The 18,883-nt window shown below is 36.3% G+C and overlaps 1 protein-coding gene across 3 annotated transcripts in view; it reads right to left on the reverse strand.

Annotated features, from left to right (window-relative positions):
* The window catches only part of LOC123559418 (dynein axonemal assembly factor 8-like), a 48,664-nt gene that overhangs the window by 20,893 nt on the left and 8,888 nt on the right, over positions 1-18,883 (reverse strand). For 2 of the 3 annotated variants that reach the window (XM_053552714.1, XM_053552716.1), the window contains exons 3-10: positions 10,813-10,942; positions 10,127-10,564; positions 7,769-7,894; positions 6,676-6,942; positions 5,366-5,494; positions 4,472-4,601; positions 1,604-1,735; positions 626-790 (exon numbers count right to left, since the gene is read on the reverse strand). In XM_053552714.1, coding sequence (XP_053408689.1) covers positions 626-790; positions 1,604-1,735; positions 4,472-4,601; positions 5,366-5,494; positions 6,676-6,942; positions 7,769-7,894; positions 10,127-10,564; positions 10,813-10,942 — 1,517 coding nt within the window. The remainder of the gene's footprint in view (positions 1-625; positions 791-1,603; positions 1,736-4,471; positions 4,602-5,365; positions 5,495-6,675; positions 6,943-7,768; positions 7,895-10,126; positions 10,565-10,812; positions 10,943-18,883) is intronic. The other variant, XM_053552715.1, reaches the window with a different exon arrangement.

An 18,883-nucleotide genomic window follows, 5' to 3' on the forward strand; every position in this document is an offset into this window, starting at 1 on the left:
ATTCACAATGTGGAAAATCAACCTCAAGTTTCCATGATTATAAGAGTCTTGTTTTTGTTGACATTTTCGCATACAGAAAAATCCTACTATGTAGATTTTAACAAAACTTCTCTTAAATATGAACTTGCCTACTTTCTATCATATGGTTTAATAACAATAACAGGCTGGGCTGCTTACTTTTGAGATATTTGAACATGACTAAAGAAAATCTTTGTAGCTGATATTGTTGGAATATTATTTCATGTGAGAACATTTTTGTCATTATATTTAACCTTAAGAAAAACAGTAACATTGCTAGTTTCATCAGTTACATTAATATTTTGGCATGCTTTACATATCTGTATGCTAAACCATGTTTTTCATTCTAGGTTAATATCTGGAAAAATGATGAAAATCCATGAGTTTAGGTGTAGGAAATGTCTACAACTACCTTAAAGTAACATAAATTACTGATATTAATAAAGACACACTGCTAAATCACTGGTATAGACATTTTATTCAGTGATTTAAATTCTGCATACAAATATAGTATGATACGTTTGGCAATTCTGATAAAAATCACTTATAACATTGTCATTCAAACAAACACTGATTTCTTTAATTGGAAAAGATCACAGTAACTTACTTCACAATTTCAAGCTGTCTTTCTTTTTCTCTTTCTTCTAGAAGCCTGCGTTTCTGTTCTTCTATGTCAACTGGTGCAGTTTCAGAAGCGGAAGAGTCCCCTGCACTCTGTCTCATACGTGATGGTATATCTGCCATGTTAATTACACGAGGCGGCTGTCTATGTCTGGTATAAATATAAATGAGATATAATCAAAGTAGAGATTTTTTTGTTTTAAGTTACATGTCATATATTGCATATTTTTAGCTTTAACGTAGGAGGAAGACCCCAGAAGCCTCTCCTTGCCATATTCTGACCACTCAGCCATGTACTATATCCTTTGAGCAGATGTAGTTATGACTGCTTCTGATAAATAAAGCAAAATTTGTTTTTCATCTTTAAATAATTATTACAGGTATAAGACAGACATTATTTCAAATACTGATGACTTGCTTGAATTATTTCCAAGCACCTAACTTGACAAACTTACACAAAAAAATGCACTACAGCTAAAAATTGTTACAATAGAAATAACAGCGATTTCTTTATCATAATTTTTCTGAAACTGATACCGTCAAGGCTTCTTAATGATTCAGAGTTTCTTTTAACAACTTGTCCAGTATTTTTTTCATGACAACTAATATTACTAAATAACTGCTGTAACAGAACGATTTTGATTTAATAATAATAAAATTAATTCCTCCTCTTCCTTCTCAATTATGGTCACATGAAAAAATCTCTATATTTCTGCATTCAAGTTTCTGTAATAATCTCCCTTTTAACGACCTGCTTTAATAAAAAACCTTCAGAACTTCTTTTATATCTCCCCTTTAAAAACCTGCATTGGTGAAAACATTAAGAAATTGTAGAGGTTCAATTTAACTCCTTTACTTGAACTACAGATTTTTTTCCCCAATTCAAATCAAAGAATTTCAGATTTAACATAATTTTTTTTTAATCTAAAAGTAAAAACAACAGAGATACAATAAAATCTCTTACACAGGTGGTTTATCCCCTGAAGTATAGGTTTTCCTAGTAGATTTAGCGCTAGACACTGTCTGTTGTTTAAATTTTTGTCGCTGCTCCTTCCACTCCTCAACATCCTCGTCAGAATCACTTGAGTCAGCAATCCTGAAGATTCGGCAAAAAAATTAGGTCTGTTACATTTTTGTCAACTTTCCTTAAAGTGCCAACATTCAGTCAACATATCAAGAACCTTTAACCCTTAGCCTGCTGGCGGAAAGTGATTCTGCCTTTTGCGCCAGCACATTTGTGCAGTCTGATCATGGTCTGCACTGTTTGCTATTCAGTCAGTAAATTTTTAGTAAACACCTCTTCAAATGATAAATGGTACTGCCCATATTGGAAGATGGACCAGTCCATTGTAAAAATTTAGCATGGTAAGGGTTAATACCAAACTACTTTATGGATTGAAAACAATCTTTCAATTAACAGCTGGAATAGTGATAACAATATTGCATTCAAGTGACAAGATTTATTTCACACTCTATCCTAACCAAAATTGTAAGGATGGACTGCACTTAACCCTTACCCTGCTATATTTCTATAATGGACTGGTCCGTCTTTCAATTTGGACAGTACCACTTATTATTCAAAGGGGTTTTCACTGAAAATTTACTGACTGAATAGCGAACAGTGCAGACCATGATCAGACTGCACGGATGTGCAGGCTGATCTTGGTCTGCACTGGTCGCAAAGGCAGAATAACTTGCCACTAGCAGGCTAAAGGTTAACATAACAACTGATGTTGACACAGAACTCGTGTAAAGGCATGTAAAGTATTTGGCATGGGGGGGGGGGGGGGGGGGGGGCAGCCAGCCTATGAGGGAGTCTGAGAAACAATATGAGATTTAAGTTAGTGTGAGGAATAATAAGAAACACTTTTTTTTCAATTGGGGAGATGAGGGGGCTATGAGGGATACTGGAAACCATAAGAGTTATAGTTTAAGTAAATGTAGGGATTTTTTTTGGGGGGGGGGGGGGGGGGGGGGGGGGGGGGAGGGAGGGGGTGTTGCAGAAGGTTGGTGGAGTTAGAGGCAGAGAGTGTATGAAGAAACAATACCAGAAAATGTGTTAGTAACAGAAAATATATTTATTTTTTTGGAGGGGTTGGTGGTTGAGGGGAATAGGTGGGTTAGGGGGTAAAATGGGTGGGAAGTGGGTTGTATAAAAGAAAAGGTTCTCCAAAGGTAATCTTGGCCTTGGAGCTAGGGGTCTGGGTCTTGCGCATGGCGCATCAACTCATTATAGGGAAATTTTGTGCCAAGTAATTTTAAAATCCCTTGATAAATGGCCGAATTATTGACCGGACAAGAAACAGACCATGTTAATCTTTAACTACTAAGTGTGACCTTGACCTTAGAGCTAGGAGTCTGGATCTTGCGCATGACATGTCATCTCAATATGGGGAACATCTATGTAGGGCTTTGAAAATTTGCTGGTTTTTTCGGTTTTGGACTGTTTTTTCTAACTTCTCAGACCAATTCGTCAAGTGAAAAAATGAAAAAAAAAACGGTCCAGTAAAAATGGAGAAAAAGTATAAAATTTGGTCTGAGATTTCAATACACGACCACCTGCCAAGTAGGAAATTGTTGATCACACCCTTAGATAATCAATAAACATGTCAAACATTCTGACTGTCACCATGGTAATTGGTCCGTAATTACATCCGTTGATGTTTGCGGCAAGCCGACTACAATGTCTTAAACACTTCTGACTGGACCGGAATGCTTTAGACAGGGACCCACTTCTTTTATTTAGACAATTAGCCAACATAAAATAGGATGTTTTAATTACTCCACCTGGACTGACTGATTTGCGCAACGGCCATTTTGTATGTTTTATATATTAGAGAAAACATTTGTATAAAACATTGTTAAAGCTAAAAATTAATTTGCATAAATTTGGCAGTCTTTTGACTTCTAAGTGTGACCTTGACCTTGGAGCTAGGGGTCTTGATCTTGCGCATGACACGTTGTCTCATTATGATGAAAATTTATGCCAAGTTATTTCAAAATCCCTTTATGGATGGCAGAGTTACAGCCCGGACAAAAATTTGTAAGGACGGACGCACTGACAGTGCGATTTTAATATGCCCACCTTTGGGGGGCATAAAAATGCCTGACCTAAGATCAATCCTTATGTGAGGTTTGATGATTATAGAGACAGTAGTTAAGAAAGCATGATGAAATTGTGAAGCTTGCTTTAAAATGTCAACCAAACCCATCACAATTTTTGATCCCAAGGACCCTCACCTTTGAGGTATCTGACCCGAAACCAAAATATGTCTGCCTCTTACTAACATCAGTCCTAAAGTGAAGTTTGATTATTAATGGGGCAGTATTTCAGAATATATATTTAAACTAAGAAGCTTATCATAAAACTTTAACCAGCACTACTACAACATTTGACCAAAGAGACCGCGACCTTTAGGATACTTTACCCCAAACTATCAGACTTCCTACCAACATAGGATATGGTGATATTGAAAAGCTTGCCATACAAAACTTTAACCTGAATGCAACTGCGACACTGATTCCAGGGCAAGAACATTTAATTTAGCCCTCCTTATTCTTCAAACAGACAAGCTAAATAATAAATTGACTTTCTGAGTTCTAAGTAAAATGTGCTAAGCACAGAAACACTGTATACGAGAAAAGGTTTTATTTCTGCAGCAGTTTGAAATACAGAGGAAAAATACTTAAAAATCGAATTTGTTTTTTTAATATGCTGCAGTCGATATCAGTATTTCTTACTTTGAAGATGCTATTTTATTTATATTGGTACTTTTAAATAATGGTCAGAGAATTACTTAAAATAATTAAAAGCAGTACAGTAAAAGATAACCTGCGCTCTGGTTGAATGCCAAGAACTTTTTGAACTCTCTCAATGCTGTGTTGCTGCTCCTGACGTATCTGCTCAAAGTTTCTCAGATCTATGAATACTGTTGACTCCTTGTCACCTTTCAACCCCTCTGCTGATAATAACAAAAGAAAAAAAAAAATTATAAATGATACAAATTATAAAAAAAAAAAAGAGAGTAGAATTAGCTAGAAACTAGAATTTTGAAATTTGAGACCCATATGGCAATAATTAACATGTATGTCTGGTTGACACACTGTCCCATTGACTTGTAAAAAAACACAGACATGTAAAAGTACAAACAAGAATGAAGTCAACACTGTTATATGACACATGCCCCCTGAAAATGCTTAACATCATTTTGAAGTCCAAACAAGAGGCATATAAACCAAAATATTATTGGACATTAAACTTCAGACAAAATAGGCAAGCTTACTTATGTTGACGACGTATACCTGTTTTTTTTTTTCAACTGAATGGAAACTGTAGGTGAAAAAGTAGTACTATACATACTGTTCACAGCATTTTGAGTCAAAGTGGTAGGTAAATACTGTTTATAATCCTCTGAGAGATAAAGTGGGTAAGCTAAATACTGTTCACAGTCCTTTCAGTGTCCAAGTGACAAGATATATACTGTTCATAGTGTTTTGAGAGACAGCGGTATTTTAATAAATACTGTTCACAGCTTTTTGAAAATTAAAGACTGTTCACAGTAGTTTTAAAGACAAAGTGGTAAGTTAAAAACACAGTTCTTTGAGGTCACCCAGTAACTTTGACGAGTTACCAACTACTCTGAAAGATGATGTAGTAAGTTAAGTTCTATTTTCTATGTTTTGACAGTTAAAGTTATCAAGATGTTGCCACAAATCTTTAACCTACCAAACCCTTCCTGTTTTTGTGTCACTGCAACAGGTGGTTGTGTTCTAGGTGGCACACGGGGTGTAATGATGCGAACAGGTTGCATATCACTGGTGTTGGTACCACATGATGCTGTCTGCTTCTTCGGGACTGGAAAATTTTTGTTTAAAAGATGTCTTTTTGCTCTGTCTGTTTGTGTTTAATGATAAAGATCAAATGTACCCAAACAAAGTTTCAAAACTGGAGCAAAACACGGTAAAATGATAATGAATTTTTTGAGTGATCCAGAGTTTTGAGCCAACTAAAACATATATGTAGGCCAACTAACATTTGAAATTTAAGTTAAAATGTTCTTTGTGACATGTGATAAAAGCACAACCGTGACATTTTCAAATCACAGGTTATAAACATTATACCATAATTATCATCTTGGTTTTACAAAATGGCTGTTAACGAGTAATTATGATTTGCTAAACTTAATGCATACAAATTTTGGTTAAACAGCTTTTTTAAAAATCTTTTATCAACATATATTATTGTCTCTACAACTTTAATTTCAAAGTATTTATTATAGTCTTAAGACATTCTAACTTGGATATTTTTATGCAAATCAAGATTTTTCTTGAAGGTATAATTTTTTAGTAGTTTTTTAATCCAACATTTTCTTTAACTTTTCATCAATAAACAATAACATTTTCAGCTCTTCATATATTGGCAGACAAGCACTGACATTACTGGAGAAAATAACACAATATTTTAAGATGTGAGAAAATTCTGCATTATTTGATTTACTGATTGACAATGGTACAAACAATTTTGACTCCAATTCCAAGTTTGCCAGTAAAATAATACTAATTTGTTTTAGCTCGATTGTGATGAAAGCTTCAAGCTTATTGTAACCACTCTCGAGTCAGCGTCCTGGAAAAACCATTACTGGTCTCATATGAGGAGTCATTGTCGTGACCCCAGTGGGGCTCGAACCCAAGTCCCCTGGGTTGAGCGGCCGACACCTTATCCACTAGACCACCGCTCCCCTTATGCCAGTAAAAACCAAGAATAAACTAACTTATATGGGCCATGTGTCACGCTCGAGCTATCCAGTTACTGATGCTTGACCCAGTCGAGGTGAAAGTGTAAGGAAAATGACCATGACAAAGTAAACTGCTCAAGTGAGCCAGTGTGTTCCAGTCACTGATGCTCAAGTAAGTGGTGTTCACTGTACAATCAAAGTACTTTAAATAAAATTACAACTACCTCAACATAAATAAAAGAGAACTAAACATATTTTTTTTACTTTTTGTTACTTTTTCAGTTATTAAATCAACAGTTACCTTCCTGCCTAACTGGCTGACGTTTCTCTGCCCATTTCTCATCCCACAAATCTTTTACTTCATTATTTGACCTCTGACCTGCTGACATGACCTCCGATTCCTCATCAACATCCTCTTCTACCTCCCTGTTATCCCTGGGAGCCCTGTTGTGCACCTCGTGTTTCCTGGTAGCCCCCGTGGTAGGATCTATGTCTGACAGATCTTCACCGTACTGGGTCATCGACATTTGAGCCAGCTTCTGTATCAATGTCATACCTGAGCTGCTTTCTGAAGTATTTATAAATAAAACTAACATGAAGGAAGATTCAGGTTGAAAAGTGGACAAAAACTAAGACCCTTCTAAAAATCATTTGAAATGTTTATCCCCATTATATTGATGGTCACAGTAAACTTAAAGACTTGTAACAAGATAATTTTTTTAACGTAAAGTGAAAACACTATGAAGTAACATAACTGGGAAAATGAAATTAATTTGTTGTAAAGAGGCTGCTTTGTCGAGAGGTTCATTTTCAAAGAAACTGGTCCATATTCATCAACATTTGAAGTCTGAAATATGGACATAAAGATTTTAAACTGCTAAATGCCATCATGAAATCGGCATAGATTATAATGTAACATTGTAAGAATGTGCATTCTGTAGCTACAAGCAAAATTTTAACAGGACAATTTTACTATCAAATTAAATTTTTGCTGTTCTTTAGTCTAAATTTCAGACTTTGCACATTGACAAATGCAGGCCCCTTCCCATATTTGTCAAAGTTTTAAGTCAGAAGCTTGGCCTTCCACTTATAAATGAATTGCAAACATTTAAACTGCCGTGACATTATTACAAATATATACTAATGAAATTCTGCTGGGTTGTCCATAGCTGCACACTGCACATTCATGTAAGTTCCATTAAAATCTCAGCTTACTGAACAATAACAGAACAAAAAGAGACAATACCATCCAAGTCCATGTCTATGTTTCAGACTTAACACGTTGATAAACCTTGGTCTTTATGGAACGAAAGTCCAAACATTTGCAGACTATTTTCTGCTCTACAAAATGTTATTAAATTTACTACTGTGCATTATGTCAAACAAAGTTGTACCTGCAGCTGTTTGTCTGCCCTCTCCTGATCCACGACCAGAATCAGGTCTGGAATGATCTGACCAAGCCTGGTGTGGTGCTGGTGGAGCTGTCTGATTGTCTGTGTTCAAACTCTCTAACAAACTATCTGTAATGTTACACCAGTAAACATTAGTGTCATTCACAAAAACAAGAGGGCCATAATGGCCCTATATCGCTCACCTGTTATCATTGCACTTAAGGACAAGAAGGTCAAAAAATCATAATCAAGATCAATCAAAAGAATTATGAGAAAATATAGTTGAAATTTTCTTAAAGTTAATTCAAATAAAACTATTTTCAAATCAGGCCAGTAGTTTCATACAAGAATTTTTTTAACCAAAAAGAAAAAAAAAAATCCTACAAGGTACAGATATGTCACAATACACCTAAACATTGGAGGTAACCATCCATGTTGTACCACAGAAAAGTGGTCTCCATTTTTCCCTACGGCCAATAATAAAAAAGTTACTAAACAAGCTATTTATAGTAACATAAAAGGGAAGTAATTTAAAAAAAATTATTGTAAGTGAACAAAAGAAGGATCTGCCAAATAAAAACAAGAGCACTGCAATGCAACTCAAATACAGAGCAATATACACACAAAACAAAGTCATATGACGTATGACCCCTAAGTGTGACCTTGACCTTGAAGTGAACCATCCATCCATGCGCTCTGCAAGTCGTTCCGATGAGATGAACATCTGTGTCAGGTTTCTTTGAAATCCTTCAAGGGGTTCAAGAGTTACAGAGCAGAAGGGAAATTGCTAGCCAACAGACAGACAGATGAACACCGAGGCGATAACATAATACGTCCCTTCGAGCGTATAAAAAGGAATCAAGATCTTATGGTGATACAAATTGTGTGCAAGTCTGGTTAAAATCAAATCATAAATGAAGCTGCTATTTGTGCAGACAAAGTCAAAAAAGCTATTTTTGGCCCTTTCAGGAGCCATAACTCTGGAACCCATTAAGGGGTCTGGCCGGTTCAAGAAAGGAACCAAGATCTTATGGTGACACAAGTTTTGTGCAAGTTTGATTAAATTCAAATCATAAATGAAACTGCTATTGTGAAGACAAGGTCAAAATTGCTAATTCTGGCCCTTTCAGGGGCCATAATTCTGGAACCCATTATGGAATCTGGCCAGTTCAAGAAAGGAACCAAGATCTTATAGTGATACAAGTTGTGTGCAAGTTTGGTAAAAATCAAATCATAAATAAAGCTGCTTTTGTGCAGACAAGATCAAAATAGCTAATTTTGGCCCTTTCAGGGGCCATAAATCTGGAACCCATGACAGGATCTGGCCAGTTCAAGAAAGGAACCGAGATCTTATGGTGATACAAGTTGTGTGCAAGTTTGGTAAAATCAAATCATAAATAAAGCTGCTATTGTGCAGACAAGGTCAAAATAGCTAATTTTGGCCATTTCAGGGGCCATAACTCTAAAACCCATATAGGGATCTGGCCAGTTCAAGAAAGAAACCAAGATCTTATGGTGATACAAGTTGTGTGAAAGTTTGGTTAAAATAAAATCACAAATAAAGCTGCTATTGCGCAGACAAGGTCAAAATAGCTAATTTTGGCCCTTTCAGGGACCATAACTTTGGAACCCATAATGGGATCTGGCCAGTTCAAGAAAGGAACCAAGATCTTATGGTGATACAAGTTGTATGCAAGTTTAGTTAAAAAAAAAAAATCATAAATGAAACCACTATCGTGCAGACAAGAAATTGTTGACGCATGCACGCAAACAAATTCTGGCCCTTTAAGGGGCAATAACTCTAGAACCCATGATGGGATCTGGCCAGTTTTTGAAAAGAATTGAGATATCATGCCAATTCAAGTTTTGTATAAGTTTGATCAAAATTGCTTGCAAAATGTGGTCTCTATCATATTCACTTGAAATTGTGAACGGACGGACGACAGACAAAGGGCGATCACAAAAGCTCACCCTGTCACTATGTGACAGGTGAGCTAACAACAGTAAAAAGAATCATCAGTGTTGTTCAGTTATCATTAGCTTACTGTACATCTGCTTGTTTAACATCATTTAATACCTATATACATGTAAAAGGTCCATCGCTTCTCCTTTAAGACTATCATTTATCATGCAGAATAAAAGAAGTTTCTCATAAAATACTGCAAAATTTCAAACATTGTACAACTGACTGTTCAAAATATATATGTAATCTCAATACATCAGATAACTGAACTCTGTGGCCTAACAGTAGACGGTATTTCACAAAATTGAAATTATAACTAAAGGTACAGAACTGAAGAGTATAATCCTATGCAATAAACAATAAAAGTAGACAAAATTTCATTAATCTATAATACCCACCAAGATCAATGTTGTCTAGCTGCTGTGTGGATAAAATTGGTGCTCTTGGGGATAATAAATTTGTTGCAATATCTTTCTCCTTATTCCTACTTGCTTCTCTATTAAGTTTCTTTTTGATCAACTTATCATCTAAACTATTCAAACTCAACTGTCCTTGCATTTCAGTAGCATATCTATTGTCTGTAATGTCATTATCCATTTTTGGCATATCATTATCTGGTCTAGACATATCATTCCACGAAACTGATTTTTTGATTGGAATGTTGCTCCATGAGGTGTCATCTTTCTCTTGTTTGTTTTTATCTTTCTCTGCAGGTACAGGAATATCTGCCCAGGAAGAAACAGCTCGGGGAGGAGTAATGTTAATTCCACTACGTTGAAACTCATATGCAATGTCATTGTCGAAAAAAGTTACTGGACTTTCACTAGTGCCTTTACCTGGTAAAAAAAAGAACACTGTTACATGGTGCTTCAAACAATAAACCAAAGCAAAATACAACTCCTATTTCCATCTATGAAAACTTTTAGAGAAACTTTTATCCTTTTGTAAGACATAAAACATCATCAATTTGAGTTTATAAATACACATATATCTAAGAATAAAATTTGGTACTGAAAAGTTTATGTTCACACTGAAATTGTAACAGAAGAGAAATTTCTTAAAATTGCTGTTACTCCTCACTTACCTTTATTTTCACTAAACATAGCATTGTCAGTAAGTGTGTCACTACCCTGACTAGTATCAAGGTCCTTATCTTCCTCGAGAGATTTCAGATGTTGATGGAATATCAGTGGCTCCTCACTGTCAGAATCAACCTGTAAGTGGGAAATACAAATAGTGTTTTTTTCTCTCAGTTTTTTTAAGAATTGACGCAGAGCTGGTCAGGAGTGAAAAACCATGCAATTATGACTAAAACATGGGAAAAATCATGCCATATTAAAAACAACATTTTTCATAAATATGCTACACTTTAATGTGAACAAAATGCTAATGATCCAGGGTAACATAGAAATATAAGGAAAACTGCCGGGGATCTAATGAAAAGCTCAAACAAGCCCAGATGCACCAACAGTTATTGCTCAAGTGCACATTGTTTTGCTGTATTTAGCTGATGAGTATTACTGCTTTGTAATGAAGTTTTTCTTTTGTATGCTACCATGGTGATAGATGTGTCTAGATAACAAGAGGGCCAAAATGGCCCTATACCGCTCACCTGTTATCAATGCACTTAAGGACAAGAAGATCAAAGAATCATAATCCAGATCAATCAAAAGAATTATGAGAAAATATAGTTGAAATTTTCTTAAAGTTACTTCAAATAAAATTATTTTCAAATCAGGCCAGTAGTTTTATGCCCAAAGGATTACATCGAGCAAAATTCTGACTGATGAAGCCCAAAGGACAGGAACAACAAAGGGAAGAAATTAAAAGTAAATCTAAGTCCTCAGAAAAAATATCTAAGTCCAAAGGACAGGAACAACAAAGGGCAAAATTAAACCAAAAAGAAATGAAAAATTCTTACAAGGTACAGATATGTCAAAATACACCTAAAAATTGGAGGTACCATCCATGTTGTACCACAGAAAAGTGGTCTCGGTTTTTTACCTATGACCAATAACAATAAAATTACTTAATAAGCTATTATATAACTAAATAAAGGGAAGTAACTGAAAAAAATTACTGTAGGTCAACAAAAGAAGGATCTGCCAAATATAAACAGAGCACTGCAATCGACGCAAATGCAGAATAATATACACATAAAAGAAGTCATATGACCTTTGACCCCTAAGTGTGACTTTGACCTTGAAGTGAGCCATCCAAATGCACTCTGCACATTGTTTCGATGAGGTGAACATTTGTGTCAGGTTTCTTTGAAATCCTTCAAGGGGTTCAACAGTTACAGAGCAGAAGGGAAATTGCTAACCAACAGACATACAGACTGACAGACACCAAGGCGATAATATAATATGTCCCTTCGGGCGTATAAAAAGGAATCAAGATCTTATGGTGATACAAGTTGTGTGCAAGTTTGGTTAAAATCAAATATTGAATGAAGCTGCTATTAAGCCGAAAAGGTCAAAATAGCTAATTTTGGCCCTTTCAGGGGCCGTAACTCTGGAACCCATTAGGGGATCTGGCTTGTTCAAGAAAGGAACCAAGACCTTATGAAGACACAAGTTCTGTTCAAGTTTGATTAAATTCAAATCAAAAATGAAGCTGCTATTGTGCAGACAAGGTCAAAATAGCTAATCCTGTCCCTATCAGGGGCCATAACTCGGGAACCTATAAAGGAATCTATCATTTCAAGAAACGAACAAACATCTTGGTTCGATACAAGTTGTGTGCAAGTTTGGTTAAAATCAAATCATAAATGAAGCTGCTATTGTGCAGACAAGGTCAAAAAAGCTAATTTTGGCCCTTTCAGGGGCCATAACTCTGGAACCTGTTGCGGGATCTGGTCAGTTCCAGAAAGGAACCGAGATCTTATGGTGACACAAGTTGTGTGCAAGTTTGATTAAAATCAAATCATAAATGAAGCTGCTATTGTGCAGACAAGGTCAAAAAAGCTAATTTTGGCCCTTGTAGGGGCCATAACTCTGGAACACATAATGGGATCTGGTCGGTTCAAGAAAGGAACTGAGATCTTATGGTGACACAAGGTTTCTGCAAGTTTAATTAAATTCAAATCATAAATGACGCTGCTATTGTGCAGACAAGGTCAAAATAGCTAATTTTGGCCCTTTCAGGGGCCATAACTCTGGAACACATAAAGGAATCTGGCCAGTTTAAGAAAGGAACCAAGATCTTATGGTGACACAAGTTATGTGCAAGTTTGGTTAAATTCAAATCATAAATGAAGCTGCTATTGTGCAGACAAGGTCAAAATAGCTAATACTTGCCATTTCAGGAGCCATAACTCTGGAACCCATGAAGGAATCTGGCCAGTTCAAGAAAAGAACCAAGATCTCACGGTGATACAAGTGGTGTGCAAGTTTGGTAAAAATCAAATCATAAATGAAACTGCTATTGTGCAGACAAGGTAGCTCATTTTGGCCCTTTTAGGGGCCATAACTCTGGAACCCATAATGGGATCTGGCCGGTTCAAGAAAAGAACCAAGATCTTATGGTGATACAAGTTGTGTGCAAGTTTGGTTAAAACAAGTGAATGAAGTATTGCCATGCAATACAAAGTCCCCTACTGGAAGGCACCTAATTTTCTCTACTGCAGTATAACATAATGAACTGATATTTGTCAATGATATATAAACAATATTGTACTATATATACAATATAATATAACAAAGCACTTGGATTAAGATTTGCATATATAAAAATGTACAGTTGTTTTCATTTGGAATTTTTTTGGCCGATTATACAAAAAGTTATCATAAAAGTTATTTATAGTAACAACAAAGTGAAATTAATCCTAAAAAAAAAAAAAAAATCAAAAAAATCTATAAAATGTAAGTCCACAAGAAAATCTTTACCAGGTAGAGATAGATCAAAATACACCTAAATATTGGATGTAACATGCATGTTGTACCACAGAAAAGTGGTCTCGATTTTTCCCTACGGCCAGTAATAAAAAAGTTACAATGTAATCTATTTATAGTAACAACAAAGGGACGTAATTCTAAAAAAGTGTGCCTCATGGTGGTGAACATTTGTGCCAAGTTACATCAAAATCTCTCCATGCATGAAAAGAAATGCTCAGGACAAAGTCATTCTTGAATTTGACCTTTGACCTCTAAGTATGACCTTGACCTTAGACCTAGCGACCTGGTTCTGGCGCAAGACAATTTGTCTTATGGTGGTGAACATTTGTGCCAAGTTACATTAAAATCCCTCCATGCATAAAGAAGAAATGCTCCAAACAAAGTCCTTCTTGAATTAGACCTTTGACCTCTAAGTATGACCTTGACCTTTGAGCAAGGGCTCCAGGATTTGCGCATGACACGTTGTCTCATCATGGAGAACATCTGTGCCAAGTAATATTGAAATCCCTTAATGAATGACAGAGTTATGGATCGGACATGAAACAGACCCTTAACATTTGACTACTAAGTGTGACCTTGACCTATGAGCTAGGGGTCTGAAAGTTGTGCATGACAAATCGTCTTATTATGACATACAATTTTGTCAATTGATATTAAAATCCCTTCATGGATGAGACAGTTATGGATCAGACAGGAAAAAAGCCCTGTTGACCTTTGACCTCCAATTGTGACCTTGACCTTTGAGTTAGGGGTGCAGGTTTTGCCCACGACACGTCATCACATCATGGGGAACATTTGTGTCAAGTAATATTTAAATCCCTTCATGGATGAAAGAGTTATGGACCGGACATGAAACAAACCCTGTTCATGCCATGTTAACATTTGACTACTATGTGTGACCTTGACCTTTGAGCCAGGGGTCTGAAAGTTGTGCATGACACATCGTCTTATTATGAGGTACAATTGTGCCAAGTGATATTAAAATCCCTTCATGGATGGGAGAGTTATGGACCAGACAGGAAAAAAGCCCTGTTGACCTTTGACCTCCAACTGTGACCTTGACCTTTATGCTAGGGGTCCGGGTTTTTCACACGACACGTCGTCTCATCATGGGGAACATCTATGCCAAGTAATAATAAAATCCCTTCATGGATAAAAGAGTTATGGACCGGACACGAAATTGCGGACGGACGGAATGACGGAATGACAGAATGACGGAAAAGCGCATTCCTATAGTCCCCGAAACTGGTTTTCAACCAGTAGGGGACTAATAAAATCATAAATGAAACCACTATCGTGGAGACAAGAAATTGTTGACGCACAAAAATAGCAAATTCTGGCCCTTTAAGGGGCAATAATTCTAGAACCCATGATGGGATCTGGCCAGTTTTTGAAAGGAACTGAGATATCATGCCAATACAAGTTTTGTACAAGTTTGATCAAAATTGCTTGCAAAATGTTGTCTCTATCTTGTTCACAAGAAATTGTGGACGGACGACGGACGAACGGCGGACGAAGGGCGATCACAAAAGCTCACCCTGTCACTATGTGTCAGGTGAGCTAAAAACAAGAACACCGCCTTGCGGGTGCAGATGCTCATCTGATTGTTTGTCTCTGTATAATAGAAATATTGTCCTACCCATGATTTTCTAAGTCCAAAAGGGGCCATAATTCTTGCAAAAAGCAATGTAGAATTACGGTACTTGTTGTGCAGTGTCAGCTTTTAAGGAGGTAGGTTACCTTGTTACCAGGGTAAATTAAATTAGTTGAACCACAGCAATTTTCTATATTTCGTGTAATTTAATGCTTTAACTGCTACAATCTCCCTTCAAGTACAATTTTTATCCAGGTTTGAAGTACATGACCCTCCGAAGGTATTTCATATTGAAAGAAGAAGGAAAATACGAATATTTAACACTTTTCAGTGTATTTTGATTTCACTGTTATCCGTAGATGTCTGCATAATTGATAATTTTACTAGCATGCGCGTTAGCTTTCTAACATAAGCTTAGTACGTATATGTCGCGGGGCTCGTGTTTCCATGGTTATGCATTTTCTCTCATTTTTAAACAACTACATATGAAAACGGGTTTTTTCGACGGCTTCAGTGCCATTCTGTTAATGACCAACATGGAATATTTGGGTAATATAATTAGAACCAGAGCTGTCAGTGGACAGCGCGCTCGACTATTCTCAGTGCTTGATAGTATAATATAAGCTATGAGTAAAACTATAACATTACAATTACCATATTCTAAGTCGAAAAGGGGCCATAATTCAGTCAAAATGCTTGACAGAGTTGCCTCCTCCTTTTACCAGACTGGGGTCATGATGGTAAACAAGTATGCAAAATATCAAAGCAATATCTCAATGGACTTTGAAAATATTTGGGGTGGTACGCAAACTTTAACATTTGTGTGAAGCTCACGCACACGCTCACGCTAACGCCGACGCGAGTAGGATAGCTCCCCTATTCTTCGAATAGTCGAGCTAAAAATAAAAAGCACTTAGCACATTTTCGTGTTATTTACATTTATTTAAACAAATTTCACAGCTTAAAATTCTTACAGCAGTACCCTCGTCTGACATTTTTTATGGAAAAATCGTTCTGCATACTGCTATTATTCTCATGGATATTGTTGAAATGTAAATACAAAACCGATTCTGTGTTCCTTAAATAGACCAGTGTCAACGCTTTTGAATTTTACATTTAGAAATATAGGTCACAAGCTTCGTTTCCATGGTAACATCAAATTAATTCAAGAAACAACAATTTTCTACTGAAATTTGAACAATTTTAGAGCTTAATTTTAGTATATTTAAGTAATAAAATATAGGTACAGTGCATTCGCGGTGCTACGAATCGCAATTTAACAAAATACCGGTATACTACGAAAAGGTGTTGTGGTCCCGACTGTTTTCCTTCTTATTTCTATGTTACAAGGTCGCGGTTTTATAAAAATGCAATTTTACGAAAAATGCGCTACTACGAATGCATTTTTATGCCCTTAAAGCCTGTTTTGAGCTTGTTTTAATTGCGATTTTACGAATATCTATATTGTCTAAGTTTTTACACCTTCCACAACGGCGTGAAAAAATGCTTTAGAGTGTAAAGTGTCACGATCAGTTAACTAGGCGTAAACAGTTATTAAAGTGTGAAAACTTAATAAAATTTGAAACACATACGCTGTGTTAGTGGTTAATTTTTTCTTCTCTAACTATCTGATCGAATGGCATATCAGTCACACTTGTTTCGGTATCTATACGTCTAAAACAATCACTACATAAAAAGATAAAAATATTTAAGTCCTGGTCGTCTCTAAATTGTCATTTTATTATTCCGAACAATTCAATTAAGGGTAGCTGAATGCTATTTTTGTTCTCGTGCAACAATGTACACAGTATATGTTTTATATACAGTGAACAAAAAAGTGAAGAAAAAAAACTAACCCGTTTTACACTTCGGATTCGAATAAGATTTGTAGTAGAGCCAGATGTACATATAAAATTTGTATACATGTACATGTACTCCGATACGAAATTTACATGTTTAAATATCACGGGTTACGACGTGTAGATATTAAGGTACTGTGTAGCGAAATTTCCTATGCAGCGCTCGAACGAAAATGCGATATTACGAAAAAAACGGCCGGTCCCTTAGCTTTTCGTAGGATCGCGATTGTACTGTATTACAAATCAAACTGCTCAATTTTTATTTGAAGATGGCCGTAATAAGTAACCTTTCACCCAACTATATTCCCAATAACATCAGTTACCATCATCCATTTTCTTACATTTCGTATAACATTTCAATATAACTACATAAAAGAAGCAAAATACTGATCATTTTTCAGAGCGAAAGACTCACAAAAATATTTCAGCAAATAAGGGCTGTTTAAAAATAGTTCAAATAAAGAAAATGCACAGAATTACCTACTTTCAAAATAAAAGCTAGTAATTTTACGCTGTAACTGACATATAACGTCATGACGTCAATGATGTCATTTTAAGGCAATAATGTTTTGAAGCGTTTCTGCGGCAATATATTATTTCTGCATTATAAAACCATTAAGCATAAGATCTAAGGCAGGTTCATGTCGTAAACGTCGTCGTAAATAGTCATGTTAGCTTCCGGTTGGACATGCGCACATACAAATATTAAGGTAACCTACCTCCTTAATGGCGAATAACTGCTCTGAGTTTTAAAGCAATAGCTTTGACTGTTAAGGAGAAAAGTTGACCTAAACACAAAACTTAACTCTTATCTGATATTTTCTAAATCCAAAAGCAGCCATAATTCTTGCAAAAAGCAGGATGGAGTTATGTTTCTTGCTGTACAGAGTCAGCTTATGATGGTGAACAAGTGTTACAAGTTTCAAAGCAACAGCTTTGACAGTTTAGGAGAAAAGTTGACCTAAACATAAAACTTAACCAAGAAATCTGATTTTCTAAGTTCAAAAGGGGCCATAATTCTTGCAAAAAGCAGGATGGAGTTATGTTTCTTGCTCATGGTTCATACAGGACTTGGCAAAAACAAGAGCTGTCTCCATAGGATGACACATGCCCCCCAGAGCACTTTGAATGAATAGTTATGGCTGATGTTAGAGTTTAGGACCTTTGACCTACGGAGCTGGGTCTTGCGCACGACAGGTCGTCTTACTATGGAACACATTCATGCCAAATTATTTGAAAATCCATCCATGGATGACAAAGATATGGACCGGACACGCCCATCAATGCACTATCCTTTAAAGTCTAAGTGTGACCTTGACCTTTGAGCTACGGACCTGGGTCTTGCGCGCGACACGTCATCTTAATGTGGTACACATTCATGCCAAGTTATTTGAAAATCCATCCATCGATGACAAAGATATGGACCGGACACGCCCATCAATGCACTACCCTTTAATGTCTAAGTGTGACCTTGACCTTTGAGCTACGGACCTGGGTCTTGCGCGCGACATGTCATCTTACTGTGGTACACATTCATGCCAAGTTATTTGAAAATCCATCCATCGATGACAAAGATATGGACCGGACACGCCCATCAATGCACTACCCTTTAATGTCTTAGTGTGACCTTGACCTTTGAGCTACGGACCTGGGTCTTGCACGCGACACGTCGTCTTACTGTGGTACACATTCATGCCAAGTTATTTGAAAATCCATCCATCGATGACAAAGATATGGACCGGACACGCCCATCAATGCACTACCCTTTAATGTCTAAGTGTGACCTTGACCTTTGAGCTACGGACC

The sequence above is a fragment of the Mercenaria mercenaria genome, chromosome 10, assembly GCF_021730395.1.
Source record: "Mercenaria mercenaria strain notata chromosome 10, MADL_Memer_1, whole genome shotgun sequence".
In the NCBI taxonomy this organism is placed as follows: Eukaryota; Metazoa; Mollusca; class Bivalvia; order Venerida; family Veneridae; genus Mercenaria; species Mercenaria mercenaria.